The sequence below is a fragment of the Ranitomeya imitator genome, chromosome 5 (assembly GCF_032444005.1).
Source record: "Ranitomeya imitator isolate aRanImi1 chromosome 5, aRanImi1.pri, whole genome shotgun sequence".
Classification (NCBI taxonomy): domain Eukaryota; kingdom Metazoa; phylum Chordata; class Amphibia; order Anura; family Dendrobatidae; genus Ranitomeya; species Ranitomeya imitator.
In genome coordinates this window covers 25,360,838-25,374,465 of record NC_091286.1, presented here as the reverse complement: position 1 = coordinate 25,374,465, position 13,628 = coordinate 25,360,838, and the positions used below count along the sequence as shown (strand labels likewise).

The 13,628-nt window shown below is 43.7% G+C and overlaps 1 protein-coding gene across 2 annotated transcripts in view; it reads left to right on the top strand.

Moving 5' to 3' along the window:
• Positions 1-11,038, top strand: part of MIA3 (MIA SH3 domain ER export factor 3) — a 67,014-nt gene extending 55,976 nt beyond the window's left edge. Inside the window, exons 22-29 of one of the 2 annotated variants that reach the window (XM_069768461.1) lie at positions 1,231-1,298; positions 1,544-1,641; positions 1,890-2,018; positions 4,437-4,502; positions 6,204-6,280; positions 6,381-6,452; positions 8,678-8,822; positions 9,595-11,038. In XM_069768461.1, coding sequence (XP_069624562.1) covers positions 1,231-1,298; positions 1,544-1,641; positions 1,890-2,018; positions 4,437-4,502; positions 6,204-6,280; positions 6,381-6,452; positions 8,678-8,822; positions 9,595-10,496 — 1,557 coding nt within the window. In that variant the 3' untranslated portion in view covers positions 10,497-11,038. The remainder of the gene's footprint in view (positions 1-1,230; positions 1,299-1,543; positions 1,642-1,889; positions 2,019-4,436; positions 4,503-6,203; positions 6,281-6,380; positions 6,453-8,677; positions 8,823-9,594) is intronic. The other variant, XM_069768460.1, reaches the window with a different exon arrangement.
• The last annotated feature ends 2,590 nt before the right edge of the window (positions 11,039-13,628 follow it).

Genomic DNA, 13,628 nt, shown 5'->3' with positions numbered 1-13,628 from the left:
GAGGAGGTACACTGATTACCAGTCAGTCATATTAGGCTGGTGGAGATACAGCAACAGGGAAGAGGTACACTGAGGAGCTGTCAGTCAAATTAGGTCTGTGGAGATTAAGCAGCAGGGAGGAGGTACACTGGGGAGCTGTCAGCTTAGGTGGGTGCAGATTCAGCAGCAGGGAGGAGGTACACTGAGGAGCTGTCAGTCAGCTTAGGTGGGTGGGGATTCAGCAGCAGGGAGGAGGTACACTGAGGAGCTGTCAGTCATTGTAGGTGGGTGGGGATTCAGCAGCAGGGAGGAGGTACACTGAGGAGCTGTCAGTCAGCTTAGGTGGGTGCAGATTCAGCAGCGGGGAGGAGGTACACTGAGGAGCTGTCAGTCAGCTTAGGTGGGTGGGGATTCAGCAGCAGGGAGGAGGTACACTGAGGAACTGTCAGCTTAGGTGGGCGAGGATTCGGCAGCAGGGAGGAGGTACACTGAGGAGCTGTGAGCTTAGGTGGGCCAGGATTCGGCAACATGGTGGAGGGACAACGAGGATCTGTCAGTCAGGCAGAATTAAACTTTCGAAAAACATTTTATAGCCATTCATAGTAAGTATGCCTGTCTCATCAGCTCTATTATTTATTTTAGTATTGTATTCACTTTGTATTGTAAAAATATTACAGATCCTGTTTTAAAAAAAATATATATAACTGTGTATAAATTAGTAATGGCACAAAAGAGTGATGGATTGTAGGCTACACCTGCTAGAATCACCTTTTTTCATTACTTTTTTAAGGGATTGAAATCCCTTCTTAAAAAAATGGTCCCTTTATTCTAAGCTGATCACAAGGCCTCCTCCTATTGAGACCCCCAGTGATCATCTGTAATCTATGAGGAAACCTGGCAGTAAGTGTTCAGTTTCTCTGCTGCACCCTCCACAGGACAAATTGGGTATTACGCAGGGCCCATTCACATTATTGGGTTCTCTGTAATGCAAGACAGGACGTGTCCTCCATAGAGCGAGGGGCTTTTATAACCGCTGACCATAAGATGAGGGTCCTGGACAGAGGACGCCCCACTATTAACCCCTGAGGGCGAATGAGCACTTTCTCTTTACATAATGAAAATAAACTGGAGATCCATTTAGACAAAGCTGAAAACCACTCGTCCTTAGTGATGTCGCATGGGCAAGTGATGACGTGTCACAAAATATAATATTTTCTAAGCTTCATCGGATAATGTCTCCTTTATCACCAGCTCACCGCCCGGACGGCAGAGAGGACCTTGGCTGAAGAGAAACGGGAATGTGCAAATTTAAGGCAAAAGTGAGTGGATCCCCAAACAGTAATCTACACATCAATGTTCTCTGGGGCCAGAATCTGTCGGTACGGACGGTCGGACTGGGAGTTCTGAAAGGAGACGTCTGTATATCTTCTGCTGTGTGGGTCAAGGGGAAAGATGGAGGAAGAAAACCTGAGACTCCTCGCAACGTCTGACCTGGAGGAGATCTGTGGATATTATGATTGAGGCGGAAATCTTCCTAAACTCGTCTATCCTTATTCCATTACAGGTTGATTGAAGTGAACCAAAAGATTGCAGCTCTGCAGAGACCGTCCATAGTAAAGCCAACCCCAGGACGGCCCGATCACCAGCCTCCACCGAGGAGAGGTACGAACCGGGCTCCTAGATTAGTGGCCTCAATTCTGCCAGAAATGTCCAGTCCCTCGAGAACAGCACATTTCTGCCCTCCGGGTCTTAAATTGTGAGGCACATCTTACTGCAGCAGGCCCATTACTTGAATTGAACCTGATTTTTGTTTTTACTGTCCACAAAGTATTTTCCAATATTTCACTCCATATTCAACGTTTAAATATTTGTCCCAATTCTCTGTTTCACTTTCCCCATTTCGATGACAGGTAATCTGAGCAGAGATGGATCGTTCGGGCCTTCACCTGTAAGTGGAGGAGCCCCGTCCCCTCCGATAATGATGGACGGGTCTGTACGGTCCGCGTCCGCCAACCTCAGCCGATCAGAGGACCTGAAAGGTCAGTGCCCTGTATGACACGGATCCGTACAGATTATTCTAGGCGGCAAACAACGCTATGCACAAGAAGACTCTCCATAATCTGTGATGGCAATATGGTATCTCTGTCCAGGTATACACAGTGAACGCACCAGCAGAATAGTGAGTGCAGCTCTGGGGTATAATACAGGAGGTGACTCAGGATCAGTAATGTAATGTATGTACACAGTGACTGCACCAGCAGAATAGTGAGTGCAGCTCTGAGGTATAATACAGGAGGTAACTCAGGATCAGTAATGTAATGTATGTACACAGTGACTGCACCAGCAGAATAGTGAGTGCAGCTCTGGGGTGTAATACAGGATGTAACTCAGGATCAGTAATGTAATGTATGTACACAGTGACTGCACCAGCAGAATAGTGAGTGCAGCTCTGAAATATAATACAGGATGTAACTCCGGATCAGTAATGTATGTACACAGTGACTGCACCAGCAGAATAGTGAGTGCAGCTCTGGAGTATAATACAGGAGGTAACTCAGGATCAGTAATGTATGTACACAGTGACTGCACCAGCAGAATAGTGAGTGCAGCTCTGGGGTATAATACAGGATGTAACTCAGGATCAGTAATGTAATGTATGTACACAGTGACTGCACCAGCAGAATAGTGAGTGCAGCTCTGGAGTATAATACAGGATGTAACTCAGGATCAGTAATGTAATGTATGTACACAGTGACTGCACCAGCAGAATAGTGAGTGCAGCTCTGGGGTATAATACAGGATGTAACGCAGGATCAGTAATGTAATGTATGTACACAGTGACTGCACCAGCAGAATAGTGAATGCAGCTCTGGATAATACAGGATGTAACTCAGGATCAGTAATGTATGTACACAGTGACTGCACCAGCAGAATAGTGAGTGCAGCTCTGGAGTATAATACAGGATGTAACTCAGGATCAGTAATGTATGTACACAGTGACTGCACCAGCAGAATAGTGAGTGCAGCTCTGGAGTATAATACAGGATGTAACTCAGGATCAGTAATGTAATGTATGTACACAGTGACTGCACCAGCAGAATAGTGAGTGCAGCTCTGGAGGAGTATAATACAGGATGTAACTCAGGATCAGTAATGTAATGTATGTACACAGTGACTGCACCAGCAGAATAGTGAGTGCCGCTCTGGAGAATAATACAGGATGTAACTCAGGATCAGTAATGTAATGTATGTACACAGTGACTGCACCAGCAGAACAGTGAGTGCAGCTCTGGGGTATAATACAGGAGGTAACTCAGGATCAGTAATGTAATGTATGTACACAGTGACTGCACCAGCAGAATAGTGAGTGCAGCTCTGGGGTATAATACAGGATGTAACTCAGGATCAGTAATGTAATGTATGTACACAGTGATTGCACCAGCTGAATAGTGAGTGCAGCTCTGGGGTATAATACAGGATGTAACTCAGGATCAGTAATGTATGTACACAGTGACTGTACCAGCAGAATAGTGAGTGCAGCTCTGGGGTATAATACAGGATGTAACTCAGGATCAGTAATGTAATGTATGTACACAGTGACTGCACCAGCAGAATAGTGAGTGCAGCTCTGGAGTATAATACAGTATGTAACTCAGGATCAGTAATGTAATGTATGTACACAGTGACTGCACCAGCAGAATAGTGAGTGCAGCTCTGGGGTATAATAAAGAATGTGTGATGCTATGTCATATATATGTGTGTATATCTAGCATTGTATCTGTACATTTTTGCAGAGGGAATTTTAATTAGATTTGGGGCCCATTAACCCTTTGATGACCACATAGTCTTGCAGCAATGATCTTACTGGGGAGGGGGATGAGACATCGGACATATCTTGGCTTCCTCTGCGTTTGCATTTGTTTGATTTTCCTTCATGATCTCACCCAGAAAGCTTGATGAATAATGATGTGGTCGTGTTCATTCTGAATCGAGTTGTCTGGCAGAAGAGAAACCCAGGGGAGATATCAGCAAATGCGGAGCGGGACCTTTGTCCTAAATTGCTTATAATCCTTCAGTCACTGGTTTAGTTCATCGAAAGGTGAAATCTTCCCGGCTCTCCTGAAGTCACGTTCATGAAATCAATCAGTCGTAGTTCTACAGCTTGAGATCTGAGGCGTTCACATCTCTTACAATATTAACATTCCAGCCGGACCAATTTTCATTTTTGTTCTTTGATTTTTTTTTTTTTTTTTATTTTAACTTCTATTTTGGTTCATTAAAAGACAGAATAGTAAAGGTAGAAATTCACTTAGATAGATTGAACATTTTACTGGAGAGTCCATAATAGTGAATAATGTGCTCAGCTTTCATTCTCCAACACCAGTTATCCCCGTCTGAGTCCTGTGCTTATAATAAAGAGCAGCGGTGTAATATCATCTTATGTCCACTCTGCAAAGGTGGCGCTGACACTTCTGGACCCAGACGACCTCATCCGGAAGTATCTGGAAGAACTTCTGCACCTGGTAAGTTACTGTAGTTACAAAGTGGCAAGAAACTAATATATTACTTCTCCCTATATACAAGAATATAACTGCTATAATACTGCCCCCCATGTACAAGAATATAACTACTATAATACTGCTCCTATGTCCAAGAATATAACTACTATAATACTGCTCCTATGTACAAGAATATAACTACTATAATACTGCTCCTATGTACAAGAATATAACTACTATAATACTGCTCCTATGTCCAAGAATATTACTACTATAATACTGCTCCTATGTCCAAGAATATAACTACTATAATACTGCTCATATGTGCAAGAATATAACTACTATAATACTGCCCCTATGTACAAGAATATTACTACTATAATACTGCTCCTATGTACAAGAATATAACTACTATAATACTGCTCCTATGTACAAGAATATAACTACTATAATACTGCTCCTATGTCCAAGAATATTACTACTATAATACTGCTCCTATGTCCAAGAATATAACTACTATAATACTGCTCCTATGTGCAAGAATATAACTACTATAATACTGCCCCTATGTACAAGAATATTACTACTATAATACTGCTCCTATGTCCAAGAATATAACTACTATAATACTGCTCCTATGTCCAAGAATATAACTACTATAATACTGCTCCTATGTCCAAGAATATAACTACTATAATACTGCTCCTATGTGCAAGAATATAACTACTATAATACTGCTCCTATGTACAAGAATATAACTACTATAATACTGCCCCTATATACAAGAATATACAAGAATATAACGACTATAATACTGCTCCTATGTCCAAGAATATAACTACTATAATACTGCTCCTATGTACAAGAATATAACTACTATAATACTGCTCCTATGTGCAAGAATATAACTACTATAATACTGCTCCTATGTACAAGAATATAACTACTATAATACTGCCCCTATATACAAGAATATACAAGAATATAACTACTATAATACTGCTCCTATGTCCAAGAATATAACTACTATAATACTGCTCCTATGTACAAGAATATAACCACTATAATACTGCCCCTATATACAATAATATAACTACTATAATACTGCTCCTATGTACAAGAATATAACTACTATAATACTGCCCCTATATACAAGAATATAACTACTATAATACTGCTCCTATGTACAAGAATATAACTACTATAATACTGCCCCTATGTCCAAGAATATAACTACTATAATACTGCTCCTATGTCCAAGAATATAACTACTATAATACTGCTCCTATGTCCAAGAATATAACTACTATAATACTGCTCCTATGTCCAAGAATATAACTACTATAATACTGCTCCTATGTCCAAGAATATAACTACTATAATACTGCTCCTATGTCCAAGAATATAACTACTATAATACTGCTCCTATGTGCAAGAATATAACTACTATAATACTGCCCCTATATACAATAATATAACTACTATAATACTGCTCCTATGTACAAGAATATAACTACTATAATACTGCCCCTATATACAAGAATATAACTACTATAATACTGCCTCCTATGTACAAGAATATAACTACTATAATACTGCTCCTATGTACAAGAATATAACTACTATAATACTGCTCCTATGTACAAGAATATAACTACTATAATACTGCACCCTTTGTACAATAATATAACGATCTTACTGAGTAATGTCTTTTCCATTCCCCAGTGGATCTTGGTCACTCCAGTGCCGTTTTACACAGTGGTCCCAGAACATCGTCGCCCACTATGGGTATGGATGGATTGGTGAGTATTTGGGGCACATCCCTTTTTTCTCTTACTTTTAATAATTTCCTTTGTGCATCTGTTCTTCTTTCTAAATTATTTCTTCTTGTAAAACAAAAAGCCAAACCCATCTAATGAGTCTGAGGTGCCCAGTTTGCCCGCTAGTTCCTCCCAGTCTGAGGAACCCATTCAGGTAAGTATTTTGCAGCTGTGCATGGAGTTGGGGTTCACCTGCTACTTCTGGTGGTCCGTGTAACCTTGCGGTGAATATAACATTGCTTGTAACCTGGCATGTGTGGGATCCCTCTGCAAGGAGTACACAGGCTACTTTCACCTGCTTTATAACCTGCTCTCCAGCTTTTATTTAACATCTCTCCTCATCGGTTTGGTGGACTCCACATGTAAAAGAAAAACAAATTTTTGGGGCCATGCCAAAATTTTAACCATTACTGCTTACCCGTGGCCTTGTTAAATAAGATTGACACCTATAAAATATAATCTGTTGTCAAGATGTGTGTTATCCTTGCCTACTCTTGGAGAAAGCCTGTGAGTCCTGCTTTCCCCAACCACCCCTAAAGAGAGCATGTGAGTCCTGTTCCCCTTGCCCACTTCTAGAAACATCCTATGAGACCTGCTTCCCCACGCCCACTGCTAGAGTAAACGTGAGTCCTCATTCCCCTCCAACCACTCATAGAAAAAGTCTGTGAGTCCTGCTTCCCCCTCCCACTCATGTAGAAACCCTGAGAGTCCTGCTTGCCGCCTCCCACTCATAGAGAGAGCCTGTGAGTCCTGCTTTCCCCACCCACTCGGAGAGAAAGCCTAAGAGTCCTGCATACCCCCTCACACTCAGAGAAAGCCTGTGAGTCCTGCTTACCCCACCCACTGGTTGAAAAAGCCTGAGAGTCCTGCTTTCCCCACCCACTCGGAGAGAAAGCCTGAGAGTCCTGCTTACCGCCTCCCACTCATAGAGAGAGCCTGTGAGTCTTGCTTACCCCACCCATTGCTAGAAAAAGCCTGAGAGTCCTGCTTACCCACTCAGAGAAAGCCTGAAAGTCCTGCTTACCGCTTCCCACTCATAGAGAGAGCCTGTGAGTCCTTACCCCACCCACTGCTAGAAAAAGCCTGTGAGTCCTGCTTTCCCCACCCACTCGGAGAGAAAGCCTGAGAGTCCTGCATACCCCCTCACACTCATAGAGAAAGCCTGTGAGTCCTGCTTACCCCACCCACTGGTTGAAAAAGCCTGTGAGTCCTGCTTCCCCCTCCCACTCATACAGAAAGCCTGTGAGTCCTGCTTCCCCCTCCCACTCATACAGAAAGCCTCTGAGTCCTGCTTTCCCCACCCACTGATAGAGAAAGCTTGCGAGTTCTGCTTCTCCACCCATTTAAATAGCTCTGTTGCGAGGGACATCCAGGTTCTGCTCGGCTCTCTACGCCACCACTGTATTTGCTTAATAGACACAATTATATGCAGGTTTTGCTTCCGTCCTCTTCCAGGGTCTTAGATTGATGCAATTATGCAGCCGTGTGTCAGAGCATTAATGACACGGATATGTCTATTCTATTCCCTAAATGGCACAAAACGTAGTGTGGATTTTGGTTAATAGAAGCTGTGAATATTGTGCTCCCTGCTGCGAGAGGGGGGAGGGAGCTGACAGAAGTGCCTGGGACATGGTCCTCCATGTCCGCTCTCTTTCCCTTCTGCTCTTTACACTCCTCTGTGCTGAGGGTTTATGGTGATGTGTGGAGGCGCGAGGTTCTTCAGGTGGCAGGGGAGGAACTTTTCGATTTTCCCGTATAATTCAAACACACCCCTTAAAGGTTCTCGTTTGAAAACAGTCAGCATGTGAACGTGTAATAAATTCTGACACCTTCCATTTTGAATCGCGAAGCCTGCGACCCTTATGTTCTTTTCTCCCCATTAGTGAAGGGGTTCTTTAGAGAGCCACGTTTTTTCTTTATTTTTATTTTTTTCTTTACCCAGTGTACTGTTTTAATAGTTTCCTTTTTTTTAAATGAAATATGAGCTGGCTTCTACCGACCGGCATCGTATTGTCACTGGCGAAGCCTAAGGAGCTCAGTGGCCGGGATGACGAATCACTGCAGGACAGTGACAGCTGTAATATGGAGCTGACACCTGCGGGTGGCGCCGTGCACATAACATATAGGGCTGGAAGTATTTGCCACATGCAATGATGGTCTCCATACATGGCTGGTCCTTACAGTTACACCCCTTAAGCCACATGATAGTGCTTCAGTAAATTGGGGGTCCATTGCCTTTTAATTTTCGGCCCTTCTCTATGAGTGATTTGTCGTATGTTCTGTGTTTGAATTATACCCGCGGACTTGGGGGCGCTTTTCATCCTGACATTCCCTCCATTACCATCGCCTAGAAACGCTGACTTCGTTCTCTGTCTGCAGGTAATGCCAGTAGCCAAAGGTCCGCCATCATTTCCCGGCACTCCGGTGATGAACTCGTCTGCTGCTGCTCCCACCATGCCTCCTGGTCGATTGATCGGCCCAGTGCCACCTCGTGGAGCCTTCGGTCCTCGATCATTACCACCAAGTAGGACCATTATTTTATATTGTGGTGATGCGGGCACATACACGTCCCCCGCCACAGGGCCAATATTCTGGACTGATATAAAATCCCTTGCCTAGACGTAAAAGGATCATTCTTGATGCCTGCAGCCACCACCTGGGGGAGCTCATTGCACTTTGGGTTTAAAGGGGTATTGCCAGAATCAAAGGTTGCCTCCTATATGTAGGATAGGGGATAACTTTCCCATCCCACAGGGTCCATCCATTGGATTCCCCTGCAGTACCGAGACGGGAGCTCTGCAGACCCATCTTGTATAGAGCGACGGTGGACAAGCTCGATCTCTGTTCCGTTCATTGTTTACTGCCATAGAAATTCATAGACAATGATGGAGCAGAGGTTAAACGGGGCTTTACAAACCCTTGCTATCCGGATCGCTTGGGGTCCTATGGATAGGAGATAACTTTCAACTCTGCGTATACTCCCCGTTTAATATTGAGTTGAGAGTATGAACTGTACGCAGTGAGCTCCCCCTAGTGGTGGCAAAATGTTATGTAACACTGTGTATGCAGCAGAGTTGAGGCTAAGCTCGGACCCAGCCTTTCCTATTGTCCTGAACAGCCACCCGCCGTATAACAAGGGAGATGGGTTTTTTTCACCCACCTCCCAACGCGAACATGAAATGACCATCTCACTTGTGTGTTGGCAAGTAGGACCACTTAGTCATGCTCACACAGCTGAGGGTTTGTTACAAAGCATTCAGTTTTGTCTTCATCGTCTTTTTTTTATTTTTTTTCAGTGCATGGTCTCCCACCAGGCATTAGAGACTTTCCTCCAAGGCCTATGCTGCCGCCTGGTGTAATGCCTCCAGATCCAAGGGGTCTAATCCGAGGGCCGTTCCCTCCAGGTTCTGTTCCTATGCATGGTCCTAGAGATTATCCAGTACCGCCTCCGGGAGTAAGAGACTTCCCACCAGGACTACCGCCTCCTGGTCTGAGAGATTTCCCACCAGGGCCGCCTCCTCCAGGAGCTCGGGACTTCCCACCAGGGCCGCCTCCTCCAGGAGCTCGGGACTTCCCACCGGGGCCGCCTCCTCCAGGAGCTCGGGACTTCCCACCGGGGCCGCCTCCTCCAGGAGCTCGGGACTTCCCACCGGGGCCGCCTCCTCCAGGAGCTCGGGACTTCCCACCGGGGCCGCCTCCTCCAGGAGCTCGGGACTTCCCACCAGGGCCGCCTCCTGCAGGAGCTCGGGACTTCCCACCAGGGCCGCCGCCTCCAGGAGCTCGGGACTTCCCACCAGGAGCTCGGGATTTCCCACCTGGTCTTCCACCTCCAGGAGCTCGGGACTTCCCATTAGTTTCGATCCCTCCTGGTTTGAGAGATTTTGCACCAGGAGCAAGGGATATACCACCAGGCCTCCCACCTCCAAGATCTAGGGACTTCCCACCAGTAATGCCTCCACTAGGATCAAGAGAGTTCATACCAGGAGTCCCACCACCTGGTTCTAGAGAATTTCTGGCAGGGCCTCCACCAGGAGCCAGAGACTTCCCACCATTCGGTCCTCTTCCCACAGGCATAAGAGACTTTCCCCCAGGATCGCACCCTGGAGTCCCCGCTGGGCCTTCATTACTTGAGCAGCGAGCAGGACACAGTCAGCCGGTTCAGACAGATCATGAACTTTCTCAAGGTCAAAAATCCTAAAAAAAAAAAAAAAAATTCAAGTGTAGACTAATAGGACACAATCTGTGGCTCATAACGGTTCAAGCATTACCGGTTTACATAAACGTCTGATTTATAATTTCACGTGTCTTATATTTGCAATAAATATTTTATTCTATACAATCTTTTTAGGATTTTTAATAGTTACAGAATTTTGCACCCAATTTTATTTTATTTTTTTTGTCATATCCTTCTGAAGCCGCAATTCATCAATTTTTTCAGAATGTGCAATACCGGGAACCACATGGTTTTTTTTTTTTTTTCCTTTTTTATTTAATGTATCGTATGTAACCATTGTGTGTGGAAAATAATGAATGTCTAAAATCTTTGAAAACATTTCCTGTGGAAATACATTTTATAAGAATATCATTATTCTGATTGCTTTTCCACACTCGCTAGCTTAATTATAATATTATTATACACCACCGGTTTACATAGAAGAAATCATTGTTTTTAACATCGGGTGCTGCAAACCAGAAACCCGTAACTCAGTAAGATGGAAAATAATAAAGAATTGAAAAGAACTGTGTCCTTTTTTTTTAATTTAGTTACTTGATTAAATGCCTTAAATCCCACCCAAGGTTATCAATCTATGTGTGTTGGCGAGTGAAGCAGAACACGCTGGTAGAGATGAGCGAACCTGAATATAGAAGTTTGGTGTTTGTACTCAACACGGACGTCTACCGGAAGTCTGTTTTAGAGTTCAAACGTGTGTTCGAGCCCCAGCGGCGACGCGCATTCGAGCCCCAGCTAGACTCGCAAGTTTTCCTGTTCCTTTAGTTAGAGCGGCCCTCAGATGGGGAAAGAGTCTCCTGTAACATTATGGCAAACCATTAGGCTATGTGCACACATTGCATGTTGGATGCATTTTTTCCTAAAAACATAGTGTTCTACAGTACCAGTGCAGAGAATAAGATTTCTGAAATCTCGCACTCATTATCTTTTCCTTGCAGACTTGAAGCCGTTTCCGATCTGCGGAATGTCAATTCTTACAGCGGTTTTAGCCTTTCCCTCATTTTAATAACTGGGAGGAAAAAAAGGCATTGAGCAGTGTTTCTTCTGTGCGCATCAATGTTTATTTATTTTATATATATATATATATATATATATATATATATACACAATTTTTTTTTCCCTCATCGTTAAAAAAATTAAGCAAATGCGTGTGCTTGCAACCTAAGACCTCATTCACACGTCCAATTATTCTGCTGAGGGTCGTCAGGTTTTCTTGTACCTGGAGAAAAAAAAAAAAAAAAAAAAAAAATATATATATATATATATATATATATATATATATATATATATATATATACACATCCACTTCTCCATTCTGCCAGTGAATTTTTTTTTTATGCACACATTGACGATTTTGATCGGAGCCTTGGAACACAGTTGGACGTCTCCATTTTTCCCTGTGCATTTTGGTCTGACAAATCAGATGTGTGTATGGCTCCGTAGAATATCACAGGTATGTGTGCGATCCATGAAAATCACAGGTAGCATTTTAGTTTGCCAGGTTTTCTCCACAATTAGACATCACAACGGCATAATTTGTCGTATCGGGGAGGGTTTTCCTTTGGCAGATCAGTCACCTTTTGTATAACTCTGATTGTGCTAAATTTATTTTCATTGTTGCTTTTTCCAATATTGCTATGTATTACGGTAATTAAAACTAGAAATTAAGCAATATTTCCCTTTTTTTTTTTTTACTTGTACTTTCCTGTTTTACATGTACATTGGCTGCAATTTTTGTATTGAAGCATCTAATGAGCATGTGCAAAGGACATTATGAAGGGAGGAGGTGAGCTGTGACACTGCCTATTGCAATTGGCAGATACTGTTTTATTGCCTTTGTAATAGAGGTGCAACCAGTCATTGCAATCCTGGCTCTGATGATAATGAAACTGCTGAAAACTCATGGAAAAGACAGGAAAAACTATAAAAAAAAAAAAAAAAACTCTTATGGCCAATGTGAAACCTGCAAGATTACCGTATATACTCGAGTATAAGCCGACCCCCCTAATTTTGCCACAAAAAACTGGGAAAACTTATTGACTCGAGTATAAGCCTAGGGTAGGAAATGCAGCAGATACCGGTTAATGTCAAAAATAAAAATAGATACCAATAAAAGTAAAATTAATTGAGACATCAGTAGGTTAAGTGTTTTTGAATATCCATATTGAATCAGGAGCCCCATATAATGCTCCATACAGTTCATTATTGCCCCATAGATGCTCCATATAAAGCTGTGCCCCATATACAATGCTCTGCGCCGTTCATTATTGCCCGATAGCTATGCCATATAGTGCTCTGCGCCGTTCATTGCCACATAGCTGTGCCATATAGTGCTCTGCGCCGTTCATTATTGCCACATAGCTGTGCCATATAGTGCTCTGCGCCGTTCATTATTGCCCCATAGCTGTCATATAGTGCTCTGCGCCGTTCATTATTGCCCCATAGCTGTGCCATAGTGCTCTGCGCCGTTCATTATTGCCCCATAGCTGTGCCCCATATAGTGCTCTGCGCCGTTCATTATTGCCCCATAGCTGTGCCATATAGTGCTCTGCGCCGTTCATTATTGCCCCATAGCTGTGCCATATAGTGCTCTGCGCCGTTCATTATTGCCCCATAGCTGTGCCATATAGTGCTCTGCGCCGTTCAGTATTGCCACATAGCTGTGCCCCATATAGTGCTCTGCGCCGTTCATTATTGCCCCATAGCTGTGCCATATAGTGCTCTGCGCCGTTCATTATTGCCCCATAGCTGTGCCCCATATAGTGCTCTGCGCCGTTCATTATTGCCCCATAGCTGTGCCCCATATAGTGCTCTGCGCCGTTCATTATTGCCCCATAGCTGTGCCATATAGTGCTCTGCGCCGTTCATTATTGCCACATAGCTGCCATATAGTGCTCTGCGCCGTTCATTATTGCCACATAGCTGCCATATAGTGCTCTGCGCCGTTCAGTATTGCCACATAGCTGCCATATAGTGCTCTGCGCCGTTCAGTATTGCCACATAGCTGTCATATAGTGCTCTGCGCCGTTCATTATTGCCCCATAGCTGTGCCATATAGTGCTCTGCGCCGTTCATTATTGCCCCATAGCTGTGCCCCAT